Source organism: Chionomys nivalis, chromosome 20, assembly GCF_950005125.1.
Source record: "Chionomys nivalis chromosome 20, mChiNiv1.1, whole genome shotgun sequence".
Taxonomy (NCBI): Eukaryota; Metazoa; Chordata; class Mammalia; order Rodentia; family Cricetidae; genus Chionomys; species Chionomys nivalis.
In genome coordinates this window covers 22,116,848-22,129,651 of record NC_080105.1, presented here as the reverse complement: position 1 = coordinate 22,129,651, position 12,804 = coordinate 22,116,848, and the positions used below count along the sequence as shown (strand labels likewise).

The following is a 12,804-nucleotide window of genomic DNA, read 5'->3' as shown; positions in this document are numbered from 1 at the left end:
TTCAAGGCCCTGTGAGATGTGAGAAAGGAGAAGCCTGAAATGGCTCCTGACAGCCTTGAACTCATGCAGAGCCACCCGCCTCTGGCTCCTGAGTGCTGGAATTGAAGCCATCACGAAGGGCTTCCTGCCACTTTTTTTTTACTCATCAGTTCCATTACCAGGAAGCTGTCCTGGAGCTGAGGTTGTTTGATACCTTCTTGTAACAAGGGGAAAACATAACGGATCCGCAGTCATTTTACCGCTTCGTGACACGTGAAATGTTTTCAACACTATTTTGAAACAGTCATCCATGGGTCATCATCTTGACGTTATAGAAAGCCAGTCCTCCTGTGTTGCCCAAAATTTTAGTCAGCATATTGATTTTATGAATTATTTGTCTAGATGGGCATCAGTATGTAATTTTCCTATTGTAGAAATTTTAATTCATCATGCGAAATTAAGGAAGTACCATTAAAAAACCTACCATATAGTTTTATATATATATATAATATATATATGTATATTTTTACTGTGAACTATCACTTAAAGATGCTTGCATAGTCTCACATAATTAAGGGTTATTATTTGCTCATCTTTTAATTCAGGGACAGTCCGGTTTTGAAATCAGGACGGAGGCTGTTCAGTTGCTCTTCGTCCTGTACACATATTTAACACTCAACTCTAACCTTCAGGTATCCTTTAGGTTGCATAGCCACGGGCGTTTAGTGGGCATTTCATTTGATTTTAATGAGGTTAGAGTTATAGAAAAGCCGAACGGTCTTTACTCATTAATCAATTCAGAAACGGAATATTTCCCTTCTCTCTGGAGAATTAATTAACTATTCAGTTATTTTTTTTTTTAAAAAAGTTGAAGGGCAAATTGTGAAGAAGAAACACTTCTGCTGTAGAAGACACTCGAAGACTCCGGTCGAGAATACATCACGTAGGAGGGGGTGTAACAAGCAGTCTCTCACCTACGGTTTCTGAGTCCCTCCAGATGTCTCCTGTGCTCATTTCTTCCCCGTGCGATTACATCAGTGTTTGGGGAAAGACGATCTGGTGGAGAAAATCTAGAACTGTAGGCAGCACGGGGACATTGTTGGGGTGTGGGAACGTTACTGACAAGAGTTCAGTGTGGCTCTTTTCTGTGGCCTCTCTTTATGACTTCCTCCTGCAATGTCATAGTTTTGATCTGCTAATTGGATGCAGTTGGGATGTGTGTTCAGGGTAATGATTTGTGGGAGGAAATGAGTCCTGGTAACCTATTAGACTTAGTTTTGTGTGGTTTTCTACAGGGATACTCTATGCAGAAACTCGTCGTGAATAGATGCTAAGAGCTGAATATCAGCACGGCGGTAGACCATAGCTTTTCAACATATTGTCTCTCACATAAACACTGATGTAGACAACTGCCCACCGAGGGAAGTACTTCCTAAAGAGCAAATTCCAGCGAGTGTGTAATTATAGTACAGGGGGGTAGAACAAAAATGAGATGCACTAGTAAGTGTAGGAAGGGAAGCTTTCTCTCTCTCTCTCTCTCTCTCTCTCTCTCTCTCTCTCTCTCTCTCTGTGTGTGTGTGTGTGTGTATGTGTGTTTGGAGTTTGTTGACTCCGCTACTAGATCTGCTCCAATAAAATTCAGTACTGGACCTGGCAGAGGTGCCGCATGTCTTTAATCCCCAGTATTCGGAATCAAGAGGCAGAGCCAGGTAGATCTCTGTGAGTCTGAGGCCAGTCTGGTCTACAGAGTGAGTTCCAGGACAGCCAGGGCCACACAGTATCCTGTAGTCCCAGCTCTGGTTAATGTTCTCCTCTAGGTAAACCTCCACGCTCTCAGGTCTCAGGACTCGACCCTACACAAGTCTAGTCCCTGTAATTCAAGTCGTCAGGTAGCTCACAGGCCCAGTCTTAAGGGTACCTACTGTGACACAGGCTCCAGGCCTTTCAAGTGGCAGGTGAATCCCCGTACTGCTGTGGGACAATGGTCGGTACACTGTCACTTGTATTTTAAGTAAACACCGATTGGCCAGTAGCCAGGCAGGAAACACAGGTGGGGCGACCAGGCAGGAAGTAGAGGTGGGGCAATGAGAATTCTGGGAAGAGGAAAGTTTCAGTCTGTAGTCATCATCCAGACACAGAGGAAGCTAGACACAGAGCAAGCAAGATGTGACTGACATGTGGCTAACACAGACAAGAATTATGGGCTAATGTAAGTTATAAGAGTTAATAAGCCTGAGCTAATAGACCAATCAGTTTATAATTAATGTAGACCGCTGTGTGTTTATTTGGGACTAAATGACTGTGAGACCGGGCAGGACAGAAACCTCTGTCAACACTGTACTTTTAGGCTCTAAGCTCATTAAGTTCCAGACTATCTCAGACTTAAGAAAGTTCACAAATCTCAGGTTTCATGCTTACCTGAGTACCTGATCAGCACCACAAACTTCAAAACCTAGGCCTTCTGTGTGCTAGGCCCATCTCTGTGACTCTACCAGAGTCAGGCTGGCACCGGCAGCACCAAAGTTTTAGAAGACTAAGATCATGCGCATGCCAGTAGATCTTAGTGTTGGTATGCCCTAAGATAACCGTCAAACCCAGATTTTAGAACAGCCCTCACTGGCCTAAGTTCTATGTCAGCATATGTGTACCCACACTTCCAGCTGTTTCTCACGAATCCAGGTCGCAACCACACCTCAGTACCATGGCAGTTCCGGGTTCCAGTAGGGTTTCTACGGCTTCAGTGATCTTGGAGTTCAGGTGTGGTCTTAAGAGAACTAGGAGCAGGACTGATCCTGGTAGATCCAGGAACCAGACTTGTACCTGTGGACTAAGGCTCTAAGCCAGTCCTAAAAACCCTAGATTAATCCCTGGACCTACGCTTCCGACCGCTTTCAGAACCAGGCCAACCTGTGTGGACTCAGACTGTGGCTCTAGACCCATGGTCCAAGCTGCTCTGTGCATGTAATCAGGTCAATCTACCTGCTCATCTGGACAGGCCAAGCTGCCTGAAAAGTGCAGAGAAATCCAAGTTTGCTTGACTTTCTATCAGACAGCATGCCTTGAACCTCTGGATCAGTTGATTGGTGGATAGCTTTCCTAGAGAAAGCCAGTCCATCTACAGTTTCTGCACGGAAGGGAGAAGACACCACTTCTCTAAATGTGCAGTTGTGTAGCAACAACATCTGGAGCAATCAGGGAAATGAGATACCTTTGAACGAAGAAATGAGATGCCCATTAGAAATAAGTGGAAACTTATGAGCTACCTGAAAGAGAGTTAGATAATTACTTTACTGTCTTAAGGAAGACCAGGCCACCCGGCTAGCTTTACCCGAAATAATTACACGGAAACTGTATTCTTTTAAACACTGCCTGGCCCATTAGTTCCAGCCTCTTATTGGCTAATTCTCACATCTTGATTAATCCATTTCTAATAATCTGTGTAGCACCATTTGGCTTACCAGGAAGGATTCTAGCCTACATCCATCTGGGGTCAGAGAATCATGGCGACTGACTGACTCTTGGCTTCTTTCTCCCAGCATTTTGTTCTGTTTACTCTGCCTACCTAATTTTCTGTCCTATTAAAGGGCCAAGGCAGTTTCTTTATTTAACCAATGAAATCAACACGAAACAGAAGACTCCCACATCAGGTTTTGTTTGTTTGCTTGATTTTTCCCCCGCAGGTTCGTCTTTTCATTAGACGTGTTATCAAAACGCTTAGTCAAAAAAACCAAAGCCCATGTCGGCATCAGTCTCCTCAGATTCTTCCTTCTTTGCTTCCACTTTCTGCTCCTTAGCTGGGGCAGCAGCGGTGGAGGGGGCAGGGCTGCCTGCTGGTGCGGCTCCAGCTGCTGGAGCAGGCCCACCAGCCCCTACACAGCAGATAAGGATCCCAGTGTTGATATTGGCCAGGGCCTTTGCAAACAAGCCAGGCCAGAAAGGTTCAACATTGACACCAGCTGCTTTAATGAGGGCATTGATCTTATCCTCCGTGAACATCACCTCATCTTTGTGGAGGATGAGGGCGGAGTAGATGCAGGCGTGCTCAGAGAAGGAGGCCATGTTGCAGACTGCTGGCAGGGTGCTAGTCCCAGGACAAAGTGAGGGCCTCACCCCAATGCGGCCGGAGCACCTTGGCGGCAGCAGAAGAAAAGCTGTTTCTTTGTTTTAAAGTAGAAAAATGATTCAGTAAAGTCAGGAATACAGGATCAGACTGCAAAATTTAAAATGTTTATTTTAAATATAAAATATTTGTACATGTACAGGAATTCTTTTTTATTTATTTATTTATTTATTTATTTATTTATTTATTATGTATACAATATTCTGTCTGTGTGTATGTCTGCAGGCCAGAAGAGGGCACCAGACCTCATTACAGATGGTTGTGAGCCACCATGTGGTTGCTGGGAATTGAACTCAGGACCTTTGGAAGAGCAGGTAATGCTCTTAACCACTGAGCCATCTCTCCAGCCCCCATGTACAGGAATTCTTGATGTGAAAAATAAAATGAGGGAAATGGGATGTAAAGACCATAAACAGAATTGACCGAGTAGAAAGAAGAGTTTCTTAACTCTAAAACTGATTATTTCAAAATAATAGTGTGTGTGTGTGGGGGGGGGGGGCGGAGGTAGAGAATGCCGAAGGAAGAAGGCTTGTGTGATTTGTGGGACAAAGTATTTGGATTTTAGGAGAAACAGACTAACCACTGTATACGTAATACAAGAAAAAATAAACTAAGATTAAAGTATAACATTTTGGGCTGGTGAGGTGTATCAACTGCATGCTTATTTATTACTTATGCCAAAGACCTATCATTGACTGCTGTCTTGGTTGGGGCGACTATTGCTGTGAAAACCACCATGGCCAGATAATTGACGTCGGGAGGAGAGATTTTGTTTCCCTCACAGTTTTATACAGCAGTTCATCATCAAGAGCGTGAGAGCAGGAACTCACACAGAGGAGGAACCTGGAGGCAGGAGTTGATACACTGACCATGGCTGGGTGCTGCTTGCTGGCTTGCTCAGTCTGCTTTCTTATAAACCCCAGAACCAGGGATGAGGTCCGCCCCCATTGATCACTAATTAAGAAAATGCCATAGAGAGGGATCTTATGGAGGCATTTTCTCAAATGAGGCTCCCTCCCCTCTGATAACTCGAGCTTGTGTCAAGTTGACGTAAGACTAGTCAGCACGATTGCATTTCCTTTCTTAAACACTGTGACTCTTATCTAAAAAAAACATTCTTTGTCATTGATCATGGCCTGCACCATGAGGTTTTTATTTTTGTTTCACTCACTCAGCTACGTATTTCTTTCTTCTCTTACTTCTTTCTCATACTCTCAGCTTTTGTTTTGCTTCCTTTTTGAGACAGTGTCTCAGGTAGCACAAGCTTGCCAAGGCTGGCCTTGAACTTCTGATTTTCCCAATTCTACCTCCAAAGCTGGAGATCCTGAGCATGAACCACCATATTTTGCTGCTTAGGACTTTCTAAACCCCATTTGCAACCGAAAATCCACCTATGACTGACCTCATGGGAATGCTCTGGGAGCAGATGAATGACAGGGAAATGGTAGGAGCCTGATTCGGTACCTGAACCTTGTGTGAGCCAAGGGTGGGACGCAGACAGCTCATATCCCCATTCAAACTGGTCTTGGATAAGTAATGAGTTCCATAGGGGAAACCCTGGGCAGCATCTGAAATCTCAGAAGGTTGGAAAAAGGCATAAAGTAAGGGCTATCATTGTCAGTGAATTGTTTTGCTGATGTTTTGAGTCCTAGTAATCATGGATTTACTAGAGACCTTATACACAGGTTCTACAAAATATCCCATCAGACCAAGACTCCTTTATAATGAATTAAGAAAGGCAATTTATTTATTGTTAGCTATTTGTTTATCTTCATAAGTTCCCTTTATGCAGAATTAGCTAGCTTTGTGGACAGAAATATTGAAGAGTTCTGTGTCAGATACAACATAACATCTAGCAAGCTCTTTAGGCTGATATTAGCTCTATATTCTTAGACTAGTCTCAGATTATTTGGAAGCAAGGAATAGAACCAATTATACCTAATGACTAATTAAAATGTTTTGCTTATATTCTTCTCCTGGTTGCTAATGGTTAGGACCCTAAGTACTCAAGGGGTGAATACATCTGCTAAAAGAAAAAACAAAAACAGTGAATTGGAAAATGAGCCTATTATCTGTGCACTTGGGTCTACTCATGTTGTCATAACAGAAGGAGGTCGGTGTCGAGTGGGGTGTTGGGATCCTGCTCAATGGTAGAGTGGCTGCCTAGTGTTCAAGAGATCCTGGCTGCAGTCCCTAACACCGAATGAAACAAAACAGAAATAAGGAAACAAGTGGCTATTGTGACGTTCTGGGAATGATTCGGGGCACCCTCTCCTACTGTATTCAGAGAGGATACTGAATAAACACAGCGTGACATGTTCAAATGTAAAAGGTTACCCAGGGGTTTTAGTACTAGGTCCTCAGCTCCTGGCACCGTTCAGATGGTTGTGAAATCCTAGGGAGCCTTGCTAGGAGAAGTGAGTCAGCGGGGGCAGGCCTCAGGTTTTGATTTCCTTGTCCTCTATCCTGTTCCCTCTCTGGTTCCTGGCCCTTACACCCACGCTGCCACACCTTCCCCACCGGACTATACACCTTCTTAAGTCGTGAGCTAAGATAATGCCTTTTCCCCTCCAGTTGCTTCTTGTCAGTTATTCATTCATAACAACAAGAAAAAAAAATGGGCTGGAGAGATGGCTCAGAGATGAAGAACACTGGCTGCTCTTCCAGAGGTCCTGAGTTCAATTCCCAGCAACCACATGGTGGCTCACAACCATCTGTAATGAGATCTGGTGCCCTCTTCTGGCCTGCAAGCATACATGGAGGCTGAACACTGTGTACATAATAAATAAATAAATCTTTAAAAAAACGGAAAAGAAAAGAAAAATAATTACACAAGGCTCCTGCAATTACATTTAGACAGGTTTCCCAAGAAATCACATTACCTATCAAGAATGGAGATATGGGTGATTTCACTAAGAAAAAAGACTGTTGAGGAAGAAAGAGAATTTTACCTATGGCCTAGTAACCGAATGCAGATAGAATGATCAGGATTTCCTTTCTACCTGTTTCCTTCTTTGCTATGATATTTGTAAAGAACAGCTCTTGCAGTCTGACCTCTTTCTGACTGAACTTAGAATCTAATGGCTTTAGGTTAGAAAGGCACGCACATGGTTATTGAACACCCTTTTCCATTCTTCTACCTTTCTCAGTACTGTAGAGGCCAAGTTGATCTTGCTTCAATTTGGTCCATTGTTTCCTGGATACTGAGATGTGGTAGACATGCTCCTTAGAGGAGACACCGTCATTCAGACTCTGGAATAGAGTCAGTGCAAGAACTGATTATCTTCCTTTTTGAAGAAGATTCGTGCATTTTTTTTTTTTGACTGTGTGGACTATCTGCATTTGGTTAGGAAGGAGTGGTTCCAGCAAGTTTAATTAGAAGAAGGTCAGGGGCCGGGCGATGGTGGCGCACGCCTTTAATCCCAGCACTAGGGAGGCAGAGACAGGTGGATCTCTGTGAGTTCGAGACCAGCCTGGTCTACAGAGCTAGTTCCAGGACAGGCTCCAAAGCCACAGAGAAACCCTGTCTCGAAAAACCAAAAAAAAAAAAAAAAAAAAGAAGAAGGTCAGGGATGGAATTGAGCTAGCCAGATTTTAACCCGGAGGAACTCTCTCACCGTGTGAACCTCCACTGATGGTGAGTTCTGCCTTCTGTTAAAGCAGATGAAGAGCAAATACATCCTCACTCTGTCCCGTGAGAGCTTCGGCACACATATGTAACCGAGACTTGGCCAAGCAGGTGCTCCCAGTGGGGAGCCAGAATTCAGTGTGAGAAGAAGAGAGGCAGAGGTCCTTTAGACGCTGGCAGCATCCACTCTCCTGTGGCAGCAGGGTCTAGTTTATGGTCCAGTGACAGCGATGACAGTAATCCATGCAGGCACATTCTAGAGGCACCACCCTGCCCAAGGCTCGGTGATTCACCTCCTTTAACTCCCACACATCATCTTACCTGATTCTAGTTAATTCCCCGAATTCTATACAGCTTTCCAAAACATTGATCTTTTATGTTGACGTTTTCCCTTGTGATTTTTTACAACCAAGAGCACCGACGCCTCAATTTCAGGTGATAGTTGGACCACTGAATGGTAAGTTAATGGGCTAATAGTCATAGTTATAATCATAGAGTAAATATTAGAGGGGAAATTTTATCTCAGATCTGTTTAATGCTAGCCTGCATTCTGAGCTACGAGTACTCTCAGTAATCAGTCAAATAGAGTATCACAGAAGATTTCTAGAGAATTATTTCATTGCTTAAGGACATAAAAAACACCCATGTTGCTGGGTGATGGTGGTGGCACATGCATCTAATTCCAGCACTTGGGAGGCAGACTCAGGTGGATCTCTGTGAGTCTGAGGCCAGCCTGCTCTATAGAGTTCTAGGACAGCCAGGGCTACTCAATAAAAATCTATTTCAAAACTCCACCCCATGAGAGACAGAGTGGGCGGCAGGGGGCGATGGGGGTGAGAGGGAGAGATGAGAGGAGAGAAAACACACATGTTAAATTCTCATCAACTATGAGGCTACTGCTTGAACTGCTTGGAGAATCCAAGATGGGCTGCTGGGTTAGAGAGACATCTGTGCCATCAGTTTCAACACAGAGCTAGTGCTCTTGCTGATGGACGGTCTGTGGTTCCTTCTTTCAAGACTCTAGATGGGGTGTGTTTCCAGTCCCTTCTTAGCTTGCCAATGACCTGTCTCTTGCCTGTGGTTCCTATTACTTATTTATTTTCTTTCACATAAGCTCCCCGTGTTAATGCCCACCTATACTCATTGTTCTCAGAGAGAAATTATATATATATATATATATATATATATATATATATATATAAAATACACACAACACACACACACACACACACACACACATATATATGTATATATTTTTTTTTTCCCTGGTCTTTGAAGAGAGGTATTTCTAGCCCACAGGACAGGAAAGTGCTTATTGCGGACATGATGAAATGTGACCTTTCAAAGTCCTCCAGAAGATGTCTCATAATTACCCTGGGGGAGATGTCTCACTGTCTGGCTGCTCTTCTCATCACAGATATTCAGTTCACATTTCTCTGTCCTTAATTTCACCCCAATTTATTTCTTCTATTCAATTCCGTAATGACCCTGGCTGCTGTTTACTCTGTGGACGTTTTCCAGTGACAAGCACATCTCTCTTGGTTGCTGCTCAGCAGAACCGGCCAGTTTAGCATCTTTTAATCATGTCTATTCACATGTCAGTTCCCTTGCCCCCGAGTCACCTTTGTGCTGCCATCTTAACTCTCTTCAGTTTTAGCCCAAATGGAAATATAATTAGCATAGAGGTTTTTATTTTCCCAAGGATTTTTATGATGTTTTTTAGGCACTGATTTTTTTTTTTGAGAGACAGATGAAATAGAATCTAACAAACTTCATCATTCCCTGGACCATTTATTTTTCTTTAAAGCCCTCCTTACACTAGTTCCGCTTCTCACAACAGGAAGTTAATTGCAAGGCTCTGATCAGATGGTCGGGTGGAGTTCGTGTTTTATGTAATTCTTTCCCCTAGGCTGTTCATGTCTAATGATAAAGCAAAACCCTGATTTTCAGTTATCCTGGTGTACTTAACTTCAGACTGTGTTACTTATCTTGGCATGGATCATTGAACGCTTTAAATGTTTCTTCAGTGACCTACCGTTGCTTTAATAGCCATCCCTCTTTTGAAGCAGGTATCTCTTGTGCCAGCATGGTTTCTGTGACCCTAAATTCCCATCTCGTATAAGATTGAGAGGTAACTTTGGCAGCTGTCCCTTTAGCCAGTAGCACCCTTTAGTTCAGCAAGGAGTGTTTATCTGGCACTGTGCAATTTAACTGCCTGTAAGGATTAGCTCTGACTATTTACCTATTGGATTGGCTAGAACTGGCAATTGGAATAATAGTTTTTTTTCCCCAATGACTGGTACAAGTGGCTCATCTCTTGCCAGATTGAAAAACATATCTGTGAGCTGTTAAATATATCTCTTTTAAGAGAAATTTGAAGCCAGTCAGTGAGAAAATCAAAGCCTGCTGAGTGTTGCTAGAGAAATTGCCTCGTTAGTTAACTGGTTGGGATGGCATGAAAATGCAGGATCGAAGGGTTCCTGGGAAGAAACTGAGGTGTGACCCCAAGTTTTCAAGTCCCGAAAGAGAAGCCAGAAAGCCATTGGTGAAGGTTCAACCTCAGCTGAGTGAAAACTCTTGACTTGAAGTGGTCATAGAGAGAAGCTGAGACTTGGTACCTTTTGGCAGGGTCAGCGTCCCTAAAGAGAGGCCAGGAGACCATCGGTTAAGGTGACACCTCAGTTGCAACAGAGTCCCCAGTATATTAGAGATGCTAGGCCCCCAGGATGGCCTCTAAAGACAGCAGCAGATGTGGAGAGGGATAGCCCTGAGCCTAGGAGACAACCTGTGTGCGCTGTGGTAGTGAACAGCTGGAGAGTTGGGGCTACCCAACAGAAGATCATGAATGAGATCTAGACATCCGACCCTGAGTTATTTACACTGTTAGATTGTTATTATTATTATTATTATTATTATTATTATTATTATTTTGGTTTTGCTGATTGTAGTCACACCCTGATTCTTCCCTTTTGAAATAGGAAAATATGTCATTTATTTTCGGTTTTATAGGAGCCCACATTTAAGAGACGTTGGATATTTTTAAGAGACACTAGTCTATTGAAGTGTTGAATTTTAAAAGACTGTGGGGCTTTTAAAAGTAGGACTGTGCTTTATGTTATGATTGTAACTTGCTGTTAATATCATAAACACCATTAATAAACCAGAAAGAAAGGTTACTTAATAGTGTTGTGTTTGTGTGTCGAGTTGACAGGGGTCCATTGTGCTGGTCAGTTTGTCATCTTGGCACAAACTCAAGCTACCTGGGAAGTGGGAGTCTCAGCCGAGGAGTTGCTTCCATAGGACTTGCCTGAGAGGCACGTTTTTAGTGGCTGACTAATGTGAGAGGGTCAAGTGCACTGTAAGCAGTGCCATTCTGGGCTGATGGGTCTGGGACTTAGGAGTAAGATAGCTGAGCAAGTCAAGGGAAGGAAGCCATAAACAGTGTCCCTCCATGGTTTCTGATACAGTTTCTGTCTGTGGGTATCTGTCTTGACTTCCTCCCTTGGATTCTCTTGGTGATGGACTGAGAACTACAAGATGAAATTACCCTTCTGGATCAAACTTGACGTCGTCAGTGTTATCCCAGCAACAGAGAACAAACTAGGGCAGATAACAGCTGCTCCTGTGAAGGGCTTCATGCTGGCTTCCTGGAGTAGGTTACATCAACAGGAGTGGATAAGCTTCTAGGAGAACAGGTTTAGATTACAGAAGTGTGATTTTTCCATTCTGTCTCATTTCCTCTTACCTCGTGTGACCTCTCTGTCTCCATCTTTTGTATGTAATCTCATTACGTGGCGCCGTTAGTATGCTGTGACAAAGTAGAAGGCACTTACTAAAACCAAGTAGTTGTTTTTTCAAGGTAGGATTCCTTTGTGCAGTCATCGGTGTTCTGCAACTATTTCTGTAGACCAGGCTGGTCTGGAACTCAGAGATCTGCTTATGTTTGCCTTCCAAGTGCAGGAATTAAAGATGTGCACCACCATTGCCCCACTCAGAAACCAGGTTTTATGTACCATCTCTGCTGACATCGGAAATTCCCCATCTTGGAGAGAAACTCTTTAAACTTAGAAAGTAAACAACTTAATAGCTTCAGGAAGTCCCTGAAACTGACCAGATTCATCAGACCCTTTCTCCTCAAGCATAAATAGGCTGTAAAGTCTACTGAATGGTGCTTATAGACAAGCCAGAAGAAGCAGAAACCAGCCAAGATGCCTGGAAGAGACTCACGAACTGAGTTACCTGGAAATAACACCCTCCAACCTGTTGAACTGAGTACATGTTGTACATTACACATTTCCAGCTTTTGTGAGCTGTCACTCAAACTAGGTAAGGCTTTGGGTGATGCAGTGTCTTTGAATTAATTTTAATACAGGTAATTAGCCTCTTACCTGTATTCCTGTAAGTAACCCCAATAAAATTCATTGGTTCACCAATGTGGACTCCAGTGGTATGCACACTTTGATTTTTTGTTTGTTACCTGATGTGGGAGGTCCTTCTGTCTGTATGTTGCTTGATTGGTTAATGAATAAAGAACTGCTTTGAGTCTATGGGCAGGGAAGAACAGAATTAGGCAGGAAAAGCTAGGCTGTATGCTGGGAGAAAGAAAGGCAGGGTCAGAGAGAAGCCATGGAACGGCCTCCAGAGTCATGCATGCCAAAACCTTACCAAGTAAGCCACAGCCATGTGGTAATATACAGATTAATAGAAATGGGTTAAATTAATATATAAGAGTTAACCAATAAGAAGCTAGAGCTAATGGGCCAAGCAGTGATTTAATTAATACAGTTTCTGTGTGATTATTTTGTGGCTAAGCGGCCCTCCTCCTACAGTTGCCTATCTGGATTGTGTATTTGCTAACTTCTTTACAGGGATAGTGTCATAAAACAGCACAATACTTGACCTTAGTTTCTTAGCTTCTAAAACTATGAGCTGGAGAAACATCTTTATTAATCACTCAGCCTCAAGTGTGTTGTGATAGCAAACACGTGATAGGCAGTTCTCACATGACTAATGTCTTTCAGTCACAATTAAGTTTATTTCCAACTCTCAGAAATAACTATTCCCCCCTGATGCTAGA

General features: G+C 43.1%; 1 protein-coding gene across 2 annotated transcripts; it reads right to left on the bottom strand.

The window, feature by feature from the left end:
- Positions 1-3,693: 3,693 nt before the first annotated feature.
- Positions 3,694-4,038, bottom strand: LOC130863086 (60S acidic ribosomal protein P1-like). 2 transcript variants are annotated; one of them, XM_057753010.1, is made up of 2 exons: positions 3,968-4,038; positions 3,694-3,892 (listed from the first exon to the last, which is right to left on the bottom strand). In XM_057753010.1, the coding sequence occupies exons 1-2, from the start codon at positions 4,036-4,038 to the stop codon at positions 3,694-3,696; spliced, it is 270 nt and encodes an 89-aa protein (XP_057608993.1). The 2 variants fall into 2 exon arrangements, with proteins under 2 accessions (XP_057608993.1, XP_057608992.1); XM_057753009.1 differs by having other exon boundaries at positions 3,694-4,038.
- Positions 4,039-12,804: the final 8,766 nt, after the last annotated feature.